The sequence below is a fragment of the Lepidochelys kempii genome, chromosome 6 (assembly GCF_965140265.1).
Source record: "Lepidochelys kempii isolate rLepKem1 chromosome 6, rLepKem1.hap2, whole genome shotgun sequence".
NCBI classification, from domain to species: Eukaryota; Metazoa; Chordata; order Testudines; family Cheloniidae; genus Lepidochelys; species Lepidochelys kempii.
In genome coordinates this window covers 110,345,588-110,370,290 of record NC_133261.1, presented here as the reverse complement: position 1 = coordinate 110,370,290, position 24,703 = coordinate 110,345,588, and the positions used below count along the sequence as shown (strand labels likewise).

Below are 24,703 nucleotides of genomic sequence, written 5' to 3'. Positions count from 1 at the left end.
TATACTAGGCACATGTCCCTTTATCACATCACTTCCCTCTTCCCCATCTGCTAAACCCTACTCATGGTTTGATGCCAGTGGGTAGTGTACTCCCAGCGTTCTCAGGTGCATTCAAGCAAGCCTGTCTCCAGTCCTTTGGGAAGTACTGCCTGTTCCTATCCTCAGGCTCCACCAGGTAAACTAGCTATGGTGAATTCAGCTTTATTTAGAAGCTGGGTAGGAGGGGGTCTCATCGCCGTTCACTCAGCGCTGTTGCTGTCCTCCCTGGCTTCAGCCCTGCACCCCGCTGAGGAGCCATCGCTCAGTCTGTGTCAGAGCTATTCCTGCCTCACCTCCCATTGAAGAATCCACCTAATGGCACAGAATCTCGCGGGAGGGGGGAGGGGAAGAGAAAGAGGAAACGCATACAGGATCTTTCCACAGAGTTTTTGCTACTAGAGATGCATTTCTTGCTACAAGGTGTTGTCAGCTGGTGTGCGTGTTTTCTCTCTGTGTGCTGTCCCAGCTCTGTGCAGCTAGGCCTAGCAGACAGTGACAGTACTACCCAGAAAGACCACGACACAGATCAGTGGCGAAGGCGCTTGGCCAGGTTTATTGTCAATGAATTGTGGTACTAGTTCGCTGGCTCCTTGTCTACGGGTAAGCTCACACATGTATGCTTGTTACAATGGTACCAGGACTCTTTGCTGTCCCCTTGGCTGGAGAAAGGTACCCCTCTTCTGATTTCTTTTTTATTTATTGACACAAACAAGTTATGTATTACATTTCTGACATGGTTAACTACCAACCCTACACCTTGTACCTGATGGATCCAACAAAAACATCTCTATCCATCATCCTGTCCTCCCATCCTTGTCTTCCTCGGGGTTGGAGTGTTCTTGTACCATCTCCCAGAGTTGTGTTTATGCCACAACTTTATGTTGGGGTTTACCTGTTGTGACATACCCCCGGGGAAAACCTGGAACTGTGGGACCGCTGTGCTCCCTTAACTCTCCTCCCTGGGCTGTCCCTTACAATGTCATGCTAGTGACAAGCAGCAAACCCCTCCTGGTGCTGTGATCTCTCAGCCAAGAGCATGCAGAGACACACCCAGCTAATTGGCATGAATACTCTGTAAGCCACTGAGGAACTATACATAAGAGAGACACCAGCAAATACCCCTAGCTCCAAGCCTTGCACCCCAGAAATGTACCATCTTACACTGCTCAAGACCTTCTTTTGAACAATGCATGCTCATTAATTAGTTTGCCACTTCATCAAAGGATAGTGGACATGCACCAGCCTTTATAATCTGAGCAGATTCCCCATGCACTTTAGACAAACTCACTGGTAAGGATAAAACATTAAAATACGTTTATTAACTACAGAAAGATAGATTTTAAGTGACTATAAGTGTTGGAGGTCAAAGTTGGTTGCATAAGAAATAAAAATAAAATCACAGTCTAAATTTTAAACTTTATCAGACTAAGGAAGATTTGAATCGAACATCTTTTCTCACCCCACTGGATGTTGCAGGTGGTAAGGGCTAAATTCTTTGATCAGCCTGGAATCTCCTCAGTTCAACGTCTTTTCTTCCAAACATTCTTGTTGCCTTCAGAGTAGGTGAGGGAGGAGAGAGGCCAAGGCTGATGTCACAGACTCCAATTTATACATTCCAATCCATGTGCATGGAAAGATATTGTTTAAACAAGTCAGGGATCACATGTTCTATGTCCCCTGTTGAGTCACTGGGTTAAGCAATCCCCATTGTCTATGTGCATCAGGAAGGTCCCACTGAGAGAATGGATTCTCCTTAATGGGCCATCAACAGATGGCCAGCTAGTTCTGTTGTAAATCTGTCTTGAGGGCGTTGGCTTTGTTGCCATTGAAAGGCCAGCTATGGGCGTCTCCCAGACTCAACATATTTCAGTTGAACACCCATAGCAAAACTTCATAATTTCAGATACAATGGTAACACATAATTCAACAGGATAGTAATGCTCAACAGATCATGACTAACGCTAAGATTTAGTCACTGTTATTTTTAGTAAAAGTCACAGACAGGTCACAGGAAATAAACAAAAATTCATGGAGCCCGTACCCTGTCCTTGACTTTACTAAAAATAACCGGGGGGTGGGGGAGGGGGGGCAGGATTAGGTAAGGGGGGGGAATGGAGTCCCATGGGGAAGGACTGACAAGCCGAGCCCGCCGCCATGGTGGGGGGGGCACAGCCCTGGCTCCAGCAACAGAGGCCACCCTGGGGCACACAACCCCACCCTGGATCTGACCACAGCTACGAGACAAGGGTGCACAGCCCCACTGCAGCCCCAGACGTGTGGGGGGGAGGGGGGCGCATGGCCCTGGGAAGCCGTGAGTGGGGTGCACAGCCCCTGGCGGAATGCGGCCCCGACTGAAGCCCCCGCCAAGCCCGGGACCGCGGGGCTAGGGCGCACAGCCCCTGCTGCAGCCCTGCACTCCCCAAGCCCTGGACACCACACAACTGGGGTGCACAGCCGCGGCAGAAGTCGCCGGGCAGGGGCTGCAGGGTTCTCTTGGTTCCAGCCTCAGTTGCAGTGCAGCAGCATACAGTCCTGCCTCTGCCTCCGCCTCCTGAAGCCCTAGAAGTCACGGAGGTCCAGTAAAGTCATGGAATCCGTGATTGCCGTGACTAAATTGCAGCCTTACTCATGACTTCTCAAATTATACCTCACAGGGCATATTTTGTACAAAACATACCATACTCATATCACAGTGGTGAACGTGGGGGTTCCAGGGTGCTATTTTGAGGTACAGAGTGTCACCCCTATACTAGCCTTCTGGAATCTATTTATATTAATATCCAGTACCTAGTACTTCTTAGGACTGCCTATGTTTTTGCAACACTAGCTGTGTTTTTGCCACGTTCATGTACCGGACAGTGAATTGTAAGCAAGCATCTGCTTTATGACAGGGTCATATTTTAATTCATAGCATGGTTCTTGCTGACTTTGGTTCAGGCATCAGGCCTTGCACCAGACCCGTGCTCCAGGCTCCCTTCCTTCTATTACACAAGATAGGAGCCCTTTCCCCTTCTTTCAGTTCAATTCTACTACCCAACCAGTTCTGAGCTGTGTATCTTTATGGTGATTCCTCAAGTGTCACTGGAGGAATTCTTATTCAAAGGAAGCTTTCTGTAGCCATACTTCCCTCCCGTTCATCAACAGATGGCAGAGAGCTCCTTCCCCTTTGGAGTTTCTGTACACCTGGAATTCCAGATAAATAGCTTTATACAGATGAAACAGCAACTTGGCCATTCTTCCCCCTGTGCACCAACAAATGGGAACCTTACCTTCTAGAGCTTCAGAGCACAGGGAATACATCGACAGAGCAGGTTTCATGGGCGAAGGGTTCTTCTGTTAAATGAAAGAAAGGTTATATATAACAAGTATTACATGTAAACAGGTGTATGTTTGTTATGAACAGCAGTCTGCAGGTCCAGGTGAAACTGAGAAATTCATACAGTTATACTAGGAATTGAGGATATTTACACTCTAGTACATTACTAATGCCAGTAGACAACAATTGTATAGAAAACGCTTTCCTTTTCAGTGATCACTACCAGATGCCTGTAGTGTTCACAATTGTACCATCTTCTATCTGTCTTAGTACTTAAATGCCCCACTTACCATGGTATCTGCGCAGCTTGTTAATCTGTTTATCCACACAAAACCCCAGTAAGATAGGGAAACAGATAGGACATAGAAAAAGGGTAACATTTCTAGGACCCTAAATCTCATTTTCAAGCATGACTAAGGGCTTGTCCACACACTGCAGTAATGCACTCTACATGGGTGTGATTTCTAAAGCACACTGTGATTGGTTAAAGTGGCAAAGAGTCCTGTGGCACCTTATAGACTAACAGACGTATTGGAGCATAAGCTTTCGTGGGTGAATACCCACTTCATTGGATGCATGTGACTGGTTGGCATAGACCCTTCCAGTGCACTTTAACATAGTGCTATTTAAAACAGTACTACATTAAAGAAACATACTAAGGAACTTTTAGTGTGCTCCAGCAGAATTTACAAGGGCCAACCGATGTGCAACATATTAGTGTGCTTTAGAAATCACACCTCCATAGAGCACATTTTTCCCTACCACGTACACAAGGCCTTAGGCTCCTAAGTCACTTTTAGGTAAAATTTCCAGAAGTGCCTAAGTGACTTGACAAGGGCCACACAGGAATTCTAAGGCAGAGCATGGAATTGTACCAGGTCTCAATAGTGCCCTTACCTGTAATTGCCTTGTAAAATAGTTATAAAAACAAGGGAAGGGAAGACTGGGCTGAACAATGTAGGCAGGAAACCTTTTTAAGATAGCCAGCTATCAATTTGAAAAATCACATTTTTATCTGAAGCTGCATGTACCACATGAACAGACCCCCCCAGCTGACGTTAGCGAGGCTTTTCTCTGGCCCCACTTGCAAGATAAGAGTCCACATTTTGATGAAGAGGGAAACTGAATACGCTTAACAAATTTTTTAAAAAGCTATGCCATTTTAACGGGATTCGGTCTTGTGCAAACATCATTGTGCATAACTCGAGATAAATCCTCCTTCTCTACCCAGAAAAAATATATTGACTAGAACCCTAGGAATCTGAATAGGAAAAACTGTATAAAAGTGAAAAGAAAAGGAGTACTTGTCGCACCTTAGAAGACTAACGAATTTATTTGAGTATAAGCTTTCGTGAGCTACAGACTAACACGAATACAGACTAACACGGCTGCTACTCTGAAACCTGCATAGCAGCGGAAGGAGCACTACAGAGGCAATTCGCAGCAGCATATCGCTAATACCGATATATACCATAGATGTCTGCATGGTGTTTTATAAAGACACACATATCACATCCTTCAGGGCCTAAGTCATGATAACAATCTGCCATTGATTCTCTGGAACCAATGATTCTGCATGTAGGCCTGGTCTACACCATCTTTTGGTTAGGGGTGTGATTTTATACAAATCCAGTTAAATCGGTACAGCCCTCTAGTGCCGGCATGGTGAATGCGCTACTGGTATAAAGCATCCCTACTAGGGGGCCGTACTGCTTTAGCTGTATCCGTTCCTAAACCAATACAGTCGCAAGAGATTTTTAAAAAGCGTGAACCACTACCAGCCCGTAGGTTGTCTAATACCCCCGCGCAATTCGGGGTGGTGATCAGCAGACTGCATAAGGCTCGAGAACCGCGGCCTTGGCCGACTCAAGGGCAGGCGGGGCGAAGGCGGAGCAGTTGCTGCACTAGTATAAGAACGACCAGCCTGAAAAAAGCCCTTTGTCAGCCCGCCCCGGCTGGCATCTTGCACGGCAGCGAGAGGCACTGCCCCAAGGCTGAACGCCGGGCCCCAGCCCGGAGAGGAGGGAACACGAAGCACCCTCCAGCCTCTCGGCTTCTTTGTCTCCGCCACTTCCACCCTCCTCCCCAAGGCATCAGCCACCCCCGAGGAGCCGCCAATCGGCAGCCAGGCGGAGGGCTCGGCCGGAGGGGTGTTGTCTCGCCCGCTGCCGCTGATTGGAGGCTTCCGCTTCCCCATAAGGCTTTATCTCCCCCCTCCTCGCAGCAACGGCGTCAGAAATAGAAAGGGCGAGAGCGGCGCTGGGGAGGAGGAGGTTGCGCTGCGCAGGGCTGGAACGTGCGCCGGGGGCCGGTCGCTCCTGCTAGCGCTGCCCGGGGGCGGCCTCGCGAGTCCCTGATCTCGAGCCGCCGACCCCCACATCCAGCCCCTGCAACCCCGAGGGACTCGGGAGGCCCGAGGAAGCCGCCGGAGCGGCAGCTGTGGTGCCCCGTGCAGCGAAGGGGGAGCGGCAGCCGCACGCACCGGGCCTGCAGCAGGGGGGCCGCGGAGAGCAGGATGGCGCTGGATTTCCTAGCGGGATGCGTTGGCGGTAAGAGAGGAGCGAGGCTCCCCCGGCGCTGGGGCTCCGCGCGAGGATTGCTGCAGTGATCCGGTTACATAAGCGGCTGCCAGCAGCGAGGGGCAGGAACCGAGCCAGGGGCGCTAGGGCCTGATCCCTGCCGGGGGCGCACAGCGAAGGGACCACGCGCTGGGGCAGCGTGCCCGGTCCCGGGGCGCAGAGCAGTGGGTGGGCATGGGGGCGCACAGGAGGCGGGGGTGGATCAGGCTCTCCCCGCGCCGGGCCGGGCCGGCTGGGGAGAAGGATTCCAAGCGCTGGCGGGTCCTGCCCCCGCTCTGCAGGCTGCTGGCGTGGCAGCTTCGCTCTGCCAGCGCCGGGAGCTTCACGCCTCCGCTGGCTCCGCGCGCCCTGAATGGCTCCGGCTCTTTGTAGGGGCCGGGCTGGGCCATTGTCTCTGCCCGCGGTTGCAGGCTGGAGCGTGCGCGGAGCTGGTGCAGGAGCAGGGTTGTGAGTCAGCGCCCAGGAGTCAGGTTTCTTCGCGGAAACGCGAGTTCTGCTCCGTCCAGGGGCCGCCAAGATCTAAGGGGGGAGCTCGAACAATGAGCTGCACTTCTGTCCCCTCCCCGCGGACTGAGCATCACACTCCTCTCCAGAGCTGCTCCCCAACCCGGTCACCACTTCTGGCGCACGTCCTAGGAGTCCCCTCACCTCCCTTCCCCCCCAGAACGGCCACCACTCCCCCTTCCCTCCCAGCCACCCCACAACGTGCAAACCCCTGTGCTGAATCTGCAGGTGTTCCTTGTGCGCGATACACACCCCGTGTAGCTCTTCCACTGCCTGACCACATGTACAAAGCACACAAAGGGAGCTCTCATTCCTGCTACATCACATTGATGGGAAACGTGCCTAGATGTGGCATTAGATGCTTTCTTAACCTTAAGTACTTCCCCAGGAGAGGATGTAAGGGGGAGGCCCTGTAAGGGGGTAGGATATGGCAGGGTATGGCACCCGCTTGCCAATCTGTACTTATGTTTCTTCACAGTTGTGCGCAGCCCCTAACATCTGTGCAGGGAGTTGCTTGCCTGCCTCTGGCTATAGCTGTGAACTCCAGAGAGCAAGAGATCTTATCTCTGCGAGAAAGAATAGAGGCTTTTTCATTAACAAGTTAACAACTAAGGATCAATGCGCCATCTGTTTGAATAAAGCAGTGCAAGTGTAACCTTTAGCTTTCTCCCTTGGAAGGGATGTTTAATGGTTAGCTGACTGACGGTAGTAAAACCTTTACATAGAACATAGAGATGGGAGGGGAAAACACTATTGGAATCCACTGCTCTGTAAATGAAGTATATAGTCATGCGGTAGGGGATGTGCTAGATATTTAGCACCATACCTCCTGTTTTATACATCAGAATTTTATACAGGATTTAAATACTTAGGGTTAGATTCACAAAAGGACTTAAACACCTAACCCACAACAAGGCTCCAGTGGGATTCACAAAATGCCTGCTCAGCTGGCCCCTAACCCTGTAGCAGCCTACAATTACTCAGCACTCAGGGTGGAGAAAACTCAGTTATTAAAAAAACAAAACCACATTTTTTTTTAAATATTTTATTGAATTGAATTTTTGATAAAATGCCTTTTGAGGAAAAAACCTATCTAGAGATGGTTTTAATTAAGATCCATTATAACTCAAAGATATCTCATCATAGAATGGGGATTATAAATTCTAATTCTATAATATGAGACAATATCTTCATGTAATGTTTAAGAAATTTTTTGAAAATGAATTCCAGTAGTTCATGGATTAGGGACCCAATCTTAGGAGGTTCCAGGGGTTTCTGTATAGATTATTTATGTTAATCTTTCTATCTACCCACTGGGATTCAGTGCTAAGTCTAGAAGATACTATCTGAGATGCTTAGTTTTGCAGTTCTCAGACTCTGGATTTGTCTCCAGAGATAACATGCTTGTTAACAGCAAAAATTATTTTAAATATATAGAGGTGAGAAATAACAGACCTCAACCCTATTGTCCCTCTGCAAATTTGTGTACACAGAGTCAGTCCCTTACCTCTCTAAAAGTGAAAAGTTTCAAAAAGTTCAATGAATAGAAGATTGTTGGAGGCGGAATAGATCTGGACAAACGGGAGGGGCAGGCAGTAGAAACAAAAGTGAAACTGTTTGAGCAGACAGAAAAGGAGTACTTGTGGCACCTTAGAGACTAACCAGTTTATTTGAGCATAAGCTGTAGCTCACGAAAGCTTATGCTCAAATAAATTGGTTAGTCTCTAAGGTGCCACAAGTACTAATTTTCTTTTTGCGAATACAGACTAACACGGCTGTTACTCTGAAACCTGTTTGAGCAGAATATTCCAGAAATCTTGAGGTCTTTCTGAGTGTAGCCTTCATTTATTTGAGATCTACCATACGATTCTCTCACTAGAAGGGAAAACCAAAATGGTAGCAGGGCTTAAAAGAGACCCAGTTTGGGTCTCCTCTATCTCTGAGTTGTGAAGAATATGTATAACAATGCACTTTTATGTAGAAATCCATGATTAAATTGAATTTTCAGTTTGATATAAATCAAATCCACCCTGAGTCAGCACCTAACTTTTTGCAGTAAAAGTTCTCTAGGTGCCTATGTTTTTGCCTTTGTGTTTGCTTGCTGCACCAAGGCACCTGGACACCTAAGCCTCAGTGCAATGCTATGACCAGCAGCAGATGTTCCTATCCTACATTGCCACTGGCCTAATTTGGTAAAGCATGCCCAGACCTTGTCTACCAGGTCCGGCCGCTATAGGGAAGCTTACACAAAACAGCAAGGGTTTTTTAGGCCAGTGGTTAGGTACCCACCTGGGCTGTGGGATACCCGTAGGTCAAGTCCCCCTTCACTTAGAGAAAGTATTTGAACAGGGATCTGCCCTCCTCTCAGGTGAGTGCTCTAGTCAGTGACCTAGGGTATATTCTGATGTGGGGCTTCCTCCATCTCTTCTGGTGAAGCTATTGCACTGTAGATAACTACTGAAAGACTCATCAGTGCTTGGGACTGGATTGTGAGGGTCCCACGTCCCAGGTTTTGCCAATAAGGCCACCAGGCTACAGAGTCATATATTTTCTCTCTCTCACCCAGTGATTCTTTCATATTTATCCACAATGGAATATCTTACCACAGGTGAGAGGTAGCCCCACATCAGACTGTCCTGTAACCCAGTGGTTAGGGCACTCGCCTGAGAGGTAGCAGATCTCTCAATTCTTTTTTCCCCCTCAGATGGAGGGGGACTTGAACCAGGGGTCTCCCACATTCCAGGTGAGAACTTTTAGCCCAGTGGCTAAGGTAATGAGGGAAGTTCTCTCTCCTTGCTTCTTACTAAAACAGCATAGGCACCTAACATCAAGAGAGGGCAGCTGAGAATCCCAAACAAAGGGAGGTGTCTTACTGCAGCCTAGAGTTGGGCCCTTATCTCCAAGAAAGGGGCAGAGCTTATCACAGGGCACTTGGCTTCGGATTGGCCCTTGGCTAGGTTAAGTGAAGAGCCACCTAGTATGCTGGGTTTTTGTGACTCCTATTCTTAGGCGCCTGTCTCTCCCCATTCATTGCATAGGAAGCCTAGGCACCAAGCTCAGGCTTTGTGAATCCCAGTGACTTTCTAGGTACCTGCGGGTTAGGCATGGCAACACTCACTATCACCATGCCTGCTCTGCAGGAGCATTTGACGCGTAGGCAAGCCCTTAATGTCTAATGGTAACTAGATGAGTAAGGGTAAAGCCATCAATCATTTTTAAAGAACTTTGTCGCTGAATTGTTTCTGGTGATGAAGTATGAAAAAATACTTTACGTGCTTCAAAATAGTAGGCAAGGAACCTTATGCCCAGGCCTAATCACACTGTAGTGAGATCGCTTCACTTCATTCAGTTAGGACTCAAGCAAATTCTGTCAGGAGTACTGTGTTGCAGCACTATTTTCCACCACATCTGGAAAGACTAATGTCAGCCTGTTCTTACAAGAATGTTTGTTTCAGTTTTGCTCCTACCCAGTAAAGATCATATATACCTGACAGTCCCTTCCACTTCAAGACAATCACTTCTACATGGACATGCCTGTGGTACCACAATATTTGCCTGCTGGGGATGACTGACTGTAGATTTTAAGACCAGAAGGGATCATTAGATAAAATAACCAGACCTACTGAGTAGCACACCACAGAATTTCACCCTTTCTTTAGTCCAGTGACTTGTTTGACTAAAGCATATTTTCCAGAAAGCTATCTAGTCTTAATTTGAAAACATCAAGAGATGGATAATCCACTGCTTCCCCTGGTAATTTGTTCCATGTATGGCTTGCCTGTAACAAAGTGCACCTAAAGTTATACCTAGAGTTATCTGCTATAGCATTGGATTGCTGTAAGGGGAAAAAATACTAGCTTGTACAACCATAAAACTGCCATTTATCTTGTTGCAGGTGCTGCTGGGGTGCTAGTAGGACATCCATTTGACACTGTTAAGGTGGGTTGATTTTAAACAGGTTTAACTTCTGCACACTCCAGGCAGAAAGTAGTGCAAAAGTATTTACAAGGGAAAAAATGCAAACACCGGCATTTCAGAAGCGTAAGCCTGATGGTCCAAATCTTGAAATAATCCTTTTCAAGTATTCTTCTAGACTTGCTGAAGTCCCAGAGCTTTAAAGCAAATGAAAATCATTTCAATGTAAGATTAAAACCAGTAACAGGACAGGGTTTAAACTTAAGAATTTAGATCCAGGCTTGCTTCCCTGCAGCTGTTTATCACTGACATCTAAAACTGCCTGTACCCTCTCTTGTAATTTAAACTTATTTTGTTATGGGCTGGAATTTTTCATTTAAAAAAAAAAGTTTTCCTATTCACTGAAAGCATTCATTTGTTTGTTATATTGGCCAATAGTCCTATCATTAGTGAACAAAATCAATTAACTGCATGAAGCAGCAGTTTCACAATTTGACACATTGTTTTGGGCTTTTTTTCTTTCTTCCTCTTCAAGGAATCCTTTTACCTTTCCTAGCCAGAATTGATTTTCCTTTGAGACACTAATGATTATCAGCTGTATGTATTGTATGCAGATAGGCTGAGATAGAAGACATACTAGATAAAAGGGTAGTATTTTCAGAATTGGCTATGTCTCTTGAAAAGTCAATGAGGCTTAGCCCTGGTCTACACTTGGGGGATGGGGGGGAGATTCGACGACAGTTATGTGAATAGCGACAGTTATGTGAATAGCGTAGCTGAAGTCGGCGTATCTTAGGTCAACTTACCTGGCCGTGAGGACGGTGGCGACTCCACCACTGCCACTCCCCTGTCGACTCCACTTCCGCCTCTTGCGAGCTGGAGTTCGGGAGTCGATGGGGAGCGTGTTCGGGGATCGATAGATGCGATAAATCGATCCCCGAAAGATCGATCACTAGCCGCCAATTTGGCAGGTAGTGAAGACCTGCCCTAAGTGTCTAAGTCACTTTTCAAAATGGGATATAGGCACTTTGAGAGCTTTACTCTGTCTAGTCACCTGTAAAGGCAGAATATAGTCTCCCAATAGAAGATGTACCCAGAACTAAATTAACATACTGTACTTGATAACTTTCTCCTCTACAGAGCATGCCATCTAACATTATACTTTTTAAGTTCAGGACAAAGCTGGATATCTAAATGCAATAAATAAGGGAAATATCTGACTGCTATTAAGGGTGTGCATCACCCTATTTTAGCCACATGGTTATTTATTATTGAAAAGCTCTCATATTACTGGGTATTAAGTTCCTATAAATCCAATGCAAGCTGTTCTAATATAAATTTAAATACTTCAGGATATGTTAACCTTCGCTATTAAAGAGAGTCAGCTGAATTTCACTAAACACATTCTCATTGATTGTATTACTTGGATTTGCAACTATTTTTAGAGTTGGTGCCAGAGGAAAAGTACTACAGCCCCACACCTACAAAGATTTAATCACATGCTTAAATTTATGGCTTGTGTCTAGTTTAATTGACAAAAGTGGAACTACTAAAATACATGCTTAACTTCAGGTTTTGGGAGATGCTTAATTTTTATATCCTCTCAGTAGTTCCACTGACTTAAGCAAGTGCTTAAGTCTGAAGGATTGATGCTCTAGTGTTGAATATTGTAATTTTTTTAAATTAAGCATTATTTAATGCACAGTGAGAGCTGGATTGGCCGTAGACTAACTGGCATGACAGTTCAATGGAGTACTGTCAATTTCTGTAATTGTTTTAATAGTTGTTGCTTTATTAAATCCAGGGTAATTTATTTTCTGAGTGGTAGAAGGAAATAGCCTTCCCTATCTTTTCCATGCTGGAGAATACAATATAACCAGTATTTGTATAATCAGCCAGTGTAAACACTAGTAAAGTGTGGGGAAAACTAAGAATTTGTAACCAATCTTTAAAAAGAGAGAACTGTTTATAAAATGCTGTCTTTTGTGTGTTCTGAGATTAACTCTATAGGACTGATGAGGATTAGATGATTAATTGGATTGCCTTTATTTATTTATTTTTATTTATTTATTTATTTTATTTTTAACTATACTAAAGTGTTAATACAGTAGCTTCAAAATGAGGAAGCTGCACCAGTAGAGCCAGAATTCTGCTTCCTTCTTAACTTTTCAACCTTTTTGCCAGTGATCATGCTTCATAAGGGCAAAAACATGGGGGAGAGGGAAGGTGGGATGGCGGGGGAGGGGATGGTGGAAACACATAGGATAAAGAATTTAATTTCTAAATCATGCTAAAACAAATCAAACTGATTTTGAGTCTAATCTCAAAAGTGGCAAACTCCCTTTCCCTGGTTTGTTGATGTAATATGTAAAATTGCTTTGTTGCTTTTAACTGCCTTTACTTTCTGAGCTAGGGGCTGTCTTCATTAACAGCAAAAGTGTTACTTTGTTGTAGATGACAGATAAGCCTCATCACTGGAGAGTTACCTAGTAAGTATAGACCAGGTGAACACTTCTGTTTCTCTCAGTCTTAATTTATTCCAAAATGTATGATTAGTTCAAACAGACAACCTTATATAGTTTTTAAACTGATGTGTCCCATTACTAGTGTTCTGAATTGGAGGGAGTGGGGTATGAGAATCCCTTTTTAATGGGAACATTTAAGTCTATAGTTTTTTTTGTTCTGAAACTCTTTCTGGTGTGCATTTCTCACCAGGTGCTTAAGGTTGTGCACAAAGTGGTTGTGAAACTGGATCTTGGGCACACTTTCAATTGATCTGTTTCATCTGCTTCTTAAATTTGGAGGGCATATGTTTAGCTTAGACGTATCTAAAATGCACCAAACTTGTACATACTAAATATTTGCACGCTTTTTTTTGCTGCTCACTCTTTGGTATCTTAAAACAAATTTTCAGTAACTTGAAATTGTGAAATGAAGTTACTCTTGGGCCAGCCTGTTTAAATCACCATGAACTGTCAGATACAGGAAGGAGGAGGAGAAGAATTTATCAGCAAATTAATGACAGTATAATTTTGTAATAAAATCCACCTCTGCACAGACTTTTTTAAGCCAAATTACATAGCATAAAAGCATCAAACTTTATTTTCTGCTCAAAATATTAAAATGTGGCAGTGAGCCATAGATAAATGCAGTTTATCAAGCATTTACCTCCACTATGCCAATTAACACATCTCTGCCCTGACTAGTTCTGACATTAACAATTGAAGTGTCTTTAAAAGGCTGCCATTTAAAAAACAAACAAAATCCCTCCCTTCACCTCTAGATTTGGTGTTTTTAGGCCCAATTATACTGGCCTAAGGTTTGAGAGGTAGTATTCAGTCCTGTCCAGTGATCGGTTCAAGATCCAATATTTCACAGTTAGGGCTAGAAACTGAAGCTTTATACCAAGGGTTCCAACTTGGATACAGAGCATGCTTTTGGTAGCTTTTAACTGCAAACACTTACGTACAAAAAAGTTATTGGGCAATGAAAGGTCTTAAACTTGTTATTTTCTTTACTTCCAAGGCCTATACAGTTGGGACTCATTGTAAACAAGGCAACTTGGCTTTACAGCCAGGGATATGAAAAATAGAACCAATAAAATTAAACTGATTGCTCTCTTATTCATGATAATGAAGTATACAATTTATTGGCACTGCTTGCAATGAGCTTCATAGCCCACTTAACAGCTCTGCTACTTTTAACAATCCCAAACTCAGGCTGATAAATCCTTCATACCACACTATCACCTATTCAGTAATCTGTAGGAAATTAAGAGGCTATGATCTCTTTAAATCACATTGTAAACTTAGTTGAGGGTGGTTTGTAACTGGTTCAATATCTCACTCTGTACTGCAGTATTTTAACGGTTTCTTCCCTGGAGTGAGTTGTCTTGCCATAAGGCAGGCAAAAAAGGGTATTCTTGTGCTTAGATAGTTCAAACCATCTTTTGTTTTTAAAAAGTGACCCTTGACATTTAGTTTGCATATTACATGGTCTAGTATTTACTTTGAGGAAAATACTAATATTTAACTTTGAAAGTAAATTTTACTGTCTCTTTAAAAGTGAAAACTAAATATGAAACTTGAACAAAAAACTAACAAGGCCAATATCCTTTCCTGACCCGTATGTTGCCTTCACTATCATAGATATTCTGCTGTTGCTGTATGCATGGGTCTTCCATTGACACCAGTGGGAGCTTTAAGCAGATAGGGAGAACAGTTATGGGGGTCAATAATCCATCATGCAAATTGGCGAACTACAGTATCTAGAATTAAAACTTCTTTTAAAAAGCATGTTTTGCTTTGAAATTGCAGCATATTGGATAGCTTATAGGTATCCCCTCCCCAAAATGCTCACAACCCTGCACTCTGATAAACAAAGACAAAGTTCTAGCTTTATCATTCTAGCCAGAATCAATGTTAGTTACTGGAATATGGCTTTTTACATGTGTGTATCTGAGTTTAAAAATGTTTTTAAAGTGCAGGAGACACATTTGATCCCCCCCACTCCACCCATAATTTAAGCCTTAAAGGAGTGGCCTATAAATACATGAGAATATGGGGCCTTCCTCTAACACCCTACCCCATCTCACTCCACACACAGTTATGGTGGCATCTTCCTGACCAAAAATATACTAAGGGTAAAGTGCATGTTACATAGGGAATATATATATATATATACAAATCAGAGTAAATAAAGATCACTTAGAGCACTGTAGCTTAGAAATATGCTTTATAAAGCTTATTGAAATCTTAAGTTAGCATTCTGCCTTTATGGAAAAAAAGAGGAGGAGAAAAAGAAAAGCAGGCCCAGGATTTAAAGAGTCTTGTGATTTTGGGGGGGGGGAGGGTATGCCCAATTTGAGACACCTTAGCAGTTCCTGATTTTTCAGAAAGTGCTGAGCACCTGTGAGAAAAATCAGACCTTCTTAAGGTGTCTTAAGTTGGGCATCCACAAACACTAGCCACTTTTTGAAAACCTTGATCCAGACATTCTAAAATTGTTCATTTGAGGACTGTTAGTATGTCACTGGCCACATTTCATGCCTAATTTGTAGATCAGTTATAAAAATTCTCCGTTACATCCCAAAGCGTTGACAAATCATTAACATCTAGATTAAGAAAGCGTTGGTTTTTAGCGTTGGTTAAATCTATAGCCACTTTTCACTGTATTGCACTTTCAAATTGGCTAAATATTTCCCATTTGTTTTGTAAAAAGGACTTAGTTTAATGAATGCTTCCCCCCAGGTTTTATCATCATCTCAAAAGCAATCAACTCTGAACATCTCTTTAAAACGATTTTACATTGCCGTTATGGCATTCTGGAATCTTTACTGTGCGCTTTGTGTAGACATTACTATAATGTAACTCCATATATAGGTACCAACACTACTGTACCAGTTACATCAATATTGCCATACAAATAATTTCTTCTCACTAAACTTCTTGTAGGTGCGTCTTCAAGTACAAAGTGTAGAGAAACCTCTCTACCGTGGGACCTACCATTGCTTTCAGTCTATCATAAAGCATGAATCAGTAAGTAGCTAATTGCTGTTTTATACAAGGATAAATAATGTATTTAATGCGATTAGAAAAACTATGAAATGATAGTGTTTTACATTGATCTTAATTGAGCTCCAGATGAAATGTGAGAGTTTCACATCAGGACAGGTTTATCTCTGGATCTTCCAAACAGTTAAGAATTTGCACCAAAACTTTTCAAACCTGGTTGTCAAAGCCCTGAAATGGTTTGTAATCCAGATGTTGAATGCATAAACAAGATCCAGTGCTTGGAAATTGAAGTCAACAAAGTTAACGCTTTGGAAATAAGATACAATTTTTAAAAAAGGAAATTAACAATTGAACATCTTAAATCCCTGTGGAGGGTTAATCACTAGGAGCAGTGGTCCCCAGACTGTAAGGCATGCGCCCCCTAGTGGGGCATGGAGAAACTTCAGGGAGGCATGTTGTGGCCTCTGGGCCAGTCCCCACAGTATGGTGCGGAGGGACCACTGCAGCTCTGCTCTGCCCCCAGGTGTAGCTCCTCTGCTGAGCCAGCTGCATTAATGGAGTGGGTGTAGACAGAGCCCACTATTAGTAAGGGGGGGGGGGAGCATGACAGGAAAAATTTGGACACCACTGACTCAGTCTTTAAACAAGACATGATGTCTTTCTGCAAGATGCTCTAATTCAACCACAAGTTATTGGGCTGGATACAAAAATAGTGGCGTGAAATGTGTGGTATGTATAATACAGAAAATCAGATGAGATTATCATAATTGTACTTGCGACCATTAAGTAAATTCGAGAACTTTAAACATTTAACTGACCATGTTCTTATGCTGAAAGATGCTTTTTGGAGTTCTAGCTGTTGATCAAATTACTGCTTAATGCAAACAGAAAATGTTGTACTTCGTAGGGAATCTCTCTGTCTGCCACCAGCCACCTTGTTGAGAGGTTAGAGCAGGGGTGGGCAAGCTTTTTGCCCCGAGGGCCACATCGGGGTGTGAAACTGTATGGAGGGCCGGGTAGGGAAGGCTGTGCCTCCCCAAACAGCCTGGCCCCCACCCCCCTCAAAACCCTCGACCCATCCAACCCCCTCTGCTCCCTGTCCCCTGACTGCCCTGCCCCCTATCCATACCCCTGACAGGCCCCTGGGGACCTCACCCCCATCTAACCCCCCCTCCCTCCCAAACCTCTACCCCATCCAACTGCCCCCCTGTCCCCTAACTCCCCCCCCCCCCGGCCCCTTATTCAACCCCCTGCCCCCTTATCATGCAGCTCAGAGCAGCAGGAGCTCGCAGCCCCAGCGGAGTCAGCCATGTTGCCTACACAGTGGCATAACTGCAGGGGAGGAGGGACAGCAGGGGAGGGGCCGGGAGCTAGCCTCCCTAGCCAGGAGCTCAAGGGCTGGGCAGGAGCTCAAGGGCCCGCAGACCGTACTTTGCCCACCTCTGAGTTAAAGCAACAGTTGTACAAGAGCTGAAGAGAAGCTTATTTTCTTAGAAAATCATTAACGCTATTCTTAAACAGCATTTTGTTTTTAATTTATTTCCTAGGCATTTGGACTTTATAAAGGTATTGGGTCACCAATGATGGGACTTACCTTCATTAACGCACTTGTGTTTGGCGTTCAGGGAAACACAATTCGTGCTCTCGGAAAAGACACTCCTCTAAACCAGTTTCTTGCAGGTTCGGCAGCAGGAGCCATTCAGTGTGTGATCTGCTGCCCTATGGAGTTAGCTAAGACAAGAATGCAACTTCAGGGAACAGGTGAATACAATCTAAAGTCAAAGAATTACAAGAATTCTCTAGATTGCTTGCTTAAAATCTACCAAAAGGAAGGTTTGAGAGGTATCAACAGGGGCATGGTGTCCACATTCCTAAGAGAGACCCCGAGCTTTGGCTTTTACTTCCTGACATACGACTCTTTGACCAGATACCTAGGCTGTGAAGTGGAGGACAGTTACATCATCCCCAAATTGCTGTTGGCTGGAGGCATGTCAGGAATTGTATCCTGGCTGTCTACCTATCCTGTGGATGTGATCAAGTCCCGGCTTCAGGCAGATGGAGTCAGAGGAGTTGTTCAATACAATGGAATTCTGGACTGCGTTAGAAAGAGTTACCATGAGGAAGGTTGGAAGGTGTTTACAAGAGGTCTTACTTCTACACTTCTCCGAGCTTTCCCTGTCAATGCAGCTACTTTTGCCACTGTCACGGTGTTTCTTATGTATATGAGGTCAGAGGAGAATCTACGTGACTGTGAGGCAGGTCCAGCAATCCAGCAGCCTTCAAGCTTGTGAATTCATTGTTCAGTGATTTAACACGTCTGTTACATGTTTATTTTCTGGAGTTAATTTTACTTGGCTTATTTTTGTAAACATTTTATCTATAGAAATTGTGTAAATAAATTTTATCTGTATAAAGGCTGTTACTTAGAATTTCATCTCATCACTCCTGTAAGCAGCTTATTGCCTTTATAATGATCAAAATGTGTTAATCCAGGCAATGTAGGGATCTGACTTTAGAAACATACTGTACAGACAGTGCTGCTATATCGCTACGTATGGTCTGGAGAATCTTATAGTACCAGAAACCAAGTTTTCTTCCAATCGTGTTTTGAATGACCAAGTCGATCATATTTGAATACAAAAGAGCATTTTTTTTATTTGACAGGGACACCTGTAGCCTTCATAGAAGTCATGGTTTATTATGCTGGAGATGTTACAGAGATAAGGCTTAAATGTTGAAGACATGAAGTAGCCTTCAGCTAGCTGTGGTTTTTTTTTTTTCTTCCCCTTGGCTTTTGTAAATTTCAGTTTAGTTATTTAAGTAGCCAGCCTAGTTTATTAAAACTTGATCTGTTCCATAACTTCTCACTTCCTTCCTTCTATACACACATGTATTTCTTTTTTCATTGTACTTAAAAGGAGCATTTGAATCCCACCTACATTTGTTTCTTTAAATTGCAGAGTTAAGGAGACTCAAGGCAAGTGAGCTTGATGGCATGATTTGCTTTTACCTTCAACTTTATTCATTTTTGTGTGTGCATGGAATGTGTTAACTAGCTTTAGTGCAAGCGACTTTCATTCTTCTGGAGAGGTTTATGTAATTACATGCCACTGCTGGCCATTCTCAGAACAGGCGATATGGCAGTCAGTGATGTGTAATACAAAGTCTATTCTTTGTTACTGCTCAAATTGTTACATGTATTAAACTGTTGGGTCATCACTTATATAGTCACTTTTTTTTAAATATATAGTGGTGAAAATACACAGTGGCATAGAGGTGGAGGTTCCATTCCACACCATGCAGTGATGGATAAGGGTGTTATGCTGAAATGCCTAAAAGGGGATTAGGGTTTGATGGTATTATATTAAGTTCTTATACTACACTGTCCTGATTTACTTTGTGTGTTTGGTTACAGCACACTGGAATAAAGTCATACTGAAAAGGGTTCTGGAGAACCTTTTGTAACATTCACCAAGTGTTATATTTATAGCAGTGTGCCCAAAAGGGGATTGCTTTAAACAAAACTCTTCATGTTGGATAATAACCACGATTGCTTGGCACAAACAGATGGAGGGGAAGCATGTTAAAAGCATCAAGCTTGCTCAGTGGATGTTGAACATGTTACACTTTTACTTGGGACAGGTGCAATATGTATTTCTATTTTTTTAAGAAGAAACTTTCAGTTTATAGCATTTTGTACTGTAACAAAATATGCTGGAGAAACCTGTAAAACTGGTATGTCTCTTTATACCTTGGAGGTATGTTGGATGTTTTGGTGCCTACTTGCACTGAGATTCAAACCATGTGAAACATGTCTAAGCTGTATATGCGTAATTCAGAGCAAAGACAATTTACACCTTTGTACAGTATTCTGTATTTACTGTAATAAACTTAGGGAATAAAAGTTTTTTTTAATTTTGACACCAGTCCTCTGCTCTTTTTATAAATAGAAGTGAACCTCTATTAACTTCTGTATTTAAACACCCTTTTGATGTGTCTAATATACCTAGCTTCCAAAAGGAGTAAAAGATGCACTTTTCTGCCTGAAGGAAGCTATTTTCCACACATGCTACTGATAGCCCATTGCCGTAGCTTTTGCTGTTTTCAGCATGAGTGTAAAAGATGAGCTAAACTGATCTCTTTAAAACAGCAACATTTTAAGGTGTGTTTCAAGCTGCTTACTAACTTTGCTTTTTCTTTATGGCCAGAAGAGTAGGGTGACGAGAAGCCCTGATATTAAGGGCTTTATCTTAGATCCAGCTACACCATCTCTCTTCTTCCCCCCTACCCCCCAATTCTTTCACTCATCTGTAGGGTGACTAGTTAGCAAGTGTGACTGGGTACACAGTACCTCCTTACACAACAGCTTTGGGCCTACTGTTCAGTGTTTTATTGATTTCCTTAGTCTTGTTAGCTGTGTTAATTCTCCAGAGCGATGTAGGCTTGCTGATGAACAGAGTTAAGTTCTGATTGTGCAATCAGGGGTATTGATGCGTGAGCCAGAAATAAGTTTGATTTCCAGATTCATGTGCAAATGTGCAGGGCTAGTCATTTTTTGGGGGCGTGAAAGCTTTTCTAGTAAAGTGAAGCAAACTCATGGAAGAAACACACTGAGAACTCAGTAATGTTGCTTTTTCAGAAGTAATAATTGTGTTTAAAAGGGATATATACAGTTAGAACATGCTGTTACTGGGATTCCTCCCAACACTTAATGGTATAATAATTAAAATGCCTCAGCACAGCTTCTTTACATTCACCTAAAGGAAAAATAGATCTGGTTACAGGCTAAAAACCTGACTGACTACAGGCTGCAATTCATGGAAATGAAAAAGGGCATGATGTTGCAGGATAAGAGATCCTCTTGAGATGAGCAGGCTTCTGATGTATGTTATCTGACCTATAAAAGGAACATGATCTAATAATTCCTACCAGCAATGGAGTTATCTCCATAGCTGTTCACATTTCCTTATATTTCATGATGCTTGGCAAAGGGAGGGTCACATTTGGCTTAGCACAATTCATCTGTAGTTGGGAAGACTAACTGTTCCTTTTCATTACTAACCAGTTTGACTAGAACTGCTCCTCCTTTCCCTTTACTGCTCTAGGAACCAGCCATGATCTTTGAACTATTGTCCAGGCTGCCATATTGCTTTAGTTATCACAGCAGTAGCACCTTTGGAAGTAGCAGGGAAGAAGCAAGAGGGAGGTGGTTTGAAGGGACAGCATACCACTCTACTCAAACCACACACTTGCAAAGCCCTCTAGGAATAAAAACTGAAATAGAACTCCAAAAAAAAAGTGTAATACTGCTACTACTGTGGTGGTGAAGGCAGCCATCTTGCTCCAGTGAAACCAGTTGCCAATCCATCTTGAATGCCAGTTAATTGACAGAGTGGGTGAGGTAATACCATTTACTGTGCCAATTTCTGTTGGTGAGAGAGTGCTGCTTTCAACCTTGCTGCTTTTCTTCAGCTCTGTGGAGGTTCAAAAGTTTGCTCAATACCAGGTGGATGAGGTAATATCTTTTATCTCTAGTGTCCTAGGACCATCAGGGCTACTACAACAATGCACACAAGGGTAGCTATTTGACAAACATTGTGCTATTAAAGCAAGTTAGGCAACAGCTTAAGTCCTCTCAAGGGGATTCATGGTATTTGTGTCACAAATGATTTCATTTTCCTGTCAGGTGTTCACATACCAAGCAGTAAATCAGGATTATTAGATAATTGAGCACACATCTCACCTATAGCATACTGTGTGCCTTCATCCAGCTGAGATGGAGAGATGCACCAGCAGTTAACAGCAAGCCCATTCAAGGTCTACATCAGAATATAGCTCATTGCTCTAATTGTTTAAAAGAAACCCTAAGAGTCCTTGGAATTGTGTGTAAATTAATCTTTCCCCTATAAACAGTTCCTAGTAGTTGAACACTGTCCCTAGTTCTCTCTTCTATTTTTATTAGCTTTCCCTTGCAACCTAGTGTAACAAAATGGGTGAGAGGGAGGACAGAGAATTTCCATTTAAAATAAGTTTAGGTTTTGGCCACTAAAGCAAATACTACCACCTACCTTTTTATATAGAGTTTAAGCTGTAGATCTCAAAGTGCTTTACAGAGGAGATAAGTAGCTTTAGCACCTTACTGACCCCCTTTTTAAGAAAGAAAGGGAACAATTTAAGCACTGGTTTAGGATACAAAACTGAATTAAAAGGAAACCCTATACTCTCATTCCATGGGAATGCAACTGTTGGAATTATTTCCTTTCTTTCAGCCATTTAACATAAGGCAGATACACACTCTTAAGTAAGCAAGACCCAATAGTGGACATCAAAAAGGCCAAGCAGGCCCCCTCAAACATTGTTATAGATAATGGGGTGCTCTCAACTTCCATTTTTACTTATTGAGCAAAATATAATGGCACATTTGTCTTATGACTTTTTGTTGGGATGCTCCTTATTTAAAGGGAATACAAATGTCAGATCCTTAACCCTTGTAAAGGTAGCTCTTAGAGGAGGTGGATGAGAACATGTGTTGGGGCAGTACTTTAACAAATTTCTACTTCAAAAGTTTCTCTATCCCAGTAAAATCTCAAATTGGGTTTAGGGAATATACTGCTGTGTAGATTGGTAGCCTTAGATGAAAGCTGCTCTAAGGTGCTCTAACAGACCTCCTTCCTTACCCCTGGCCTATAGGTAAGTAATTATCCCTGTTTTACAGTGGGAAGGGGAGAAGCAGAGCCCATTTCACTTGTGTGTCAAGGACCCACTGCAGTCAAACAGAGGTAGAAATAAAACCTAGGACTCAACTCCCAGTCCTCTCCTCCAACCCCCAAGAGAACAGTTCCTTGATACTACTATTGTTTTTGATGGAATACAACAGCAACAGGTACCTACAGTTAATGCAAGAGAATCACCCAAAGTGGTGGTGGGACTAAAAAAAGACCAGTCTGTCCAGAGACCTTAACAGATGAGGTCTTTTAAACCAGTTTAATTTGGAAATTGTACATAACAGTTCTTTGAGACAAGTCACCCTGTCTAAAATAAAATACTGATGGAACCCTAAAGTACTATATTTCATGAAGCATTTGGCAGTCAGCTGTGGAATGTCCTGGCTGAATTCTACTCACTTATCAGATCTTTCATCAAAATATCATGGATTCACTACTACTCTATAGCCATCCTCATCTCCTCCTTGTCCTTAAGATTGTACTCTTACAGTTATTTTGTACAGCTCGTGTTGAAAATGCATGAAAAACAACAAAAGTAGTGTGTACCTAATACAAAAGTGTTGTTCACCTAATACAAGTAAGGTAACAGACTGGGCAGAACCAGGCAAGGATTCCTTTTCTCGTGAAAATGATTGATAGTATAACTAGTTCAAGACTGGTTTTCAACATATTACTTAGAGGAGGCGATGTACTATTTATAACCATGCATAGGTCAGCACTTACTGCCATGGTGGTATGGTGCCATATGCAAGGGTTGGGTTATGAACCCTGAGTAGATGGGTTTTAAGTTTCCCATTCTAGCCTCACATCAGTATATCACACAGTTAAGTTTGGTCAGCTAGTATTGCAAAATCATCTTATTTCAAACTAGTTTGGGACCAGAAGTGGAGATTGAGTTCTTTATTGGACCTCTGGGACTTTGGCTTCAATTGTCAGCAGCCTCTGGGCCATGTACCCCTCTCTGTGCCCTGCTGCTGCAGCCCAAGCTGGGGCAGTGCCTCAGCCCTGTGGCTTCAGTGGGTCTGGAACAGGATTGTGCCGCCCCCTCCTCCCTATATGGCAGTAAGGCTGGGGCTGTCAATCCTCCACCCCTATGGAGGTCCAGGTGTCATTCCCTAAAAGTCATGGATAAGTTAGGGCTCTTGTGAATGTGTTTATTGCCCATGACCTCAGTGATTTTTACTAAAAATTACCATGACAAAATCTTAACCTTAAATATTAGGTACAAACCATAGCAAGGACGATCCTTAAATACCCATTTAACACTCAAAGGGAGAACAGCATGGGAAAGCAACAATTTTTCCAGTTTCACATTGATTCCCTTGCTGAAAGCCAAATACCACAAAGTTGCCTATCAAAGGTCTGTGGAAATAGAGTAGAGTAGTTTGGCTTCCATGTTCGAGCATTCCTTTCAGTGAACCCAGATATCACAGCCTCTGATGTAGCACACGTTAATGCCAGCTAATGGCATCTCATTGGTGCTCGGTTATTTGCTCTGACAGGGAACTAGTAGTTTTTCAGTTTCACAACCAGGCCTCAGACTCCTGGATGGTTACATAAATTGCTCTGGTCTGAATTAAAATGTGTTAGCTTGGTAAAATGGCTACAACCAAACATTCCCACTCCAGTAGCCTGGCAGCATGTTCTAGCTCACCAATGTACAAGCTACTTACTTTGAAGTTTATCTGGTGAGTTTTTTGGGCCTTTTGTTGGGAATCCAGAGGGTAAAAAATTGGTGGTCTGCTAACATGCACTGCTCTAGCATTAAGTGTCTTGGACTGTGGCCAACAGTCCTCAGAAAGCTGGTAGATAACATGGCGCTAATTTAGCACCTGGAAAAAAGAAGCAAAATTATAATTAGAAACAGATTTAAAAATTTTATTAAAACAAATGTTAAAATTATATAATACATAGGTTGAGAAGAGAGTGTCTGTACATCTGGGTATAGTGCTTATATTATCCACAAATAAAAAGTTTGTTTTTAAAGTCAAAAGATACATATCGTACATAATCAGCAACAACCCAAATGTAGGTGAATGAATTTACGGCACTCCAGGTCATTCCTCCAGATATTGCCAATGTCCGGTGAGGTGTTCTGTGTAGATGTCCCTC

General features: G+C 43.1%; 1 protein-coding gene across 2 annotated transcripts; it reads left to right on the top strand.

Annotated features, from left to right (window-relative positions):
• The first annotated feature begins 5,573 nt into the window (after positions 1 to 5,573).
• On the top strand, positions 5,574 to 19,787 carry SLC25A29 (solute carrier family 25 member 29). 2 transcript variants are annotated; one of them, XM_073349645.1, is made up of 4 exons: positions 5,574 to 5,904; positions 10,334 to 10,377; positions 15,807 to 15,890; positions 17,414 to 19,787. In XM_073349645.1, the coding sequence occupies exons 1-4, from the start codon at positions 5,871 to 5,873 to the stop codon at positions 18,155 to 18,157; spliced, it is 906 nt and encodes a 301-aa protein (XP_073205746.1). In that variant the 5' UTR covers positions 5,574 to 5,870; the 3' UTR covers positions 18,158 to 19,787. The 2 variants fall into 2 exon arrangements, with proteins under 2 accessions (XP_073205746.1, XP_073205747.1); XM_073349646.1 differs by having other exon boundaries at positions 5,576 to 5,904; positions 10,334 to 12,842.
• The last annotated feature ends 4,916 nt before the right edge of the window (positions 19,788 to 24,703 follow it).

Excerpts from the sequence above, each read along its gene's own strand:
- SLC25A29 (XM_073349645.1), top strand. The coding sequence starts at position 5,871 with ATGGCGCTGGATTTCCTAGCGGGATGCGTTGGCG. Across the intron at positions 5,905-10,333 it reads CCTAGCGGGATGCGTTGGCG|GTGCTGCTGGGGTGCTAGTA; the intron begins GTAAGAGAGGAG and ends ATCTTGTTGCAG. Across the intron at positions 10,378-15,806 it reads ATCCATTTGACACTGTTAAG|GTGCGTCTTCAAGTACAAAG; the intron begins GTGGGTTGATTT and ends AACTTCTTGTAG.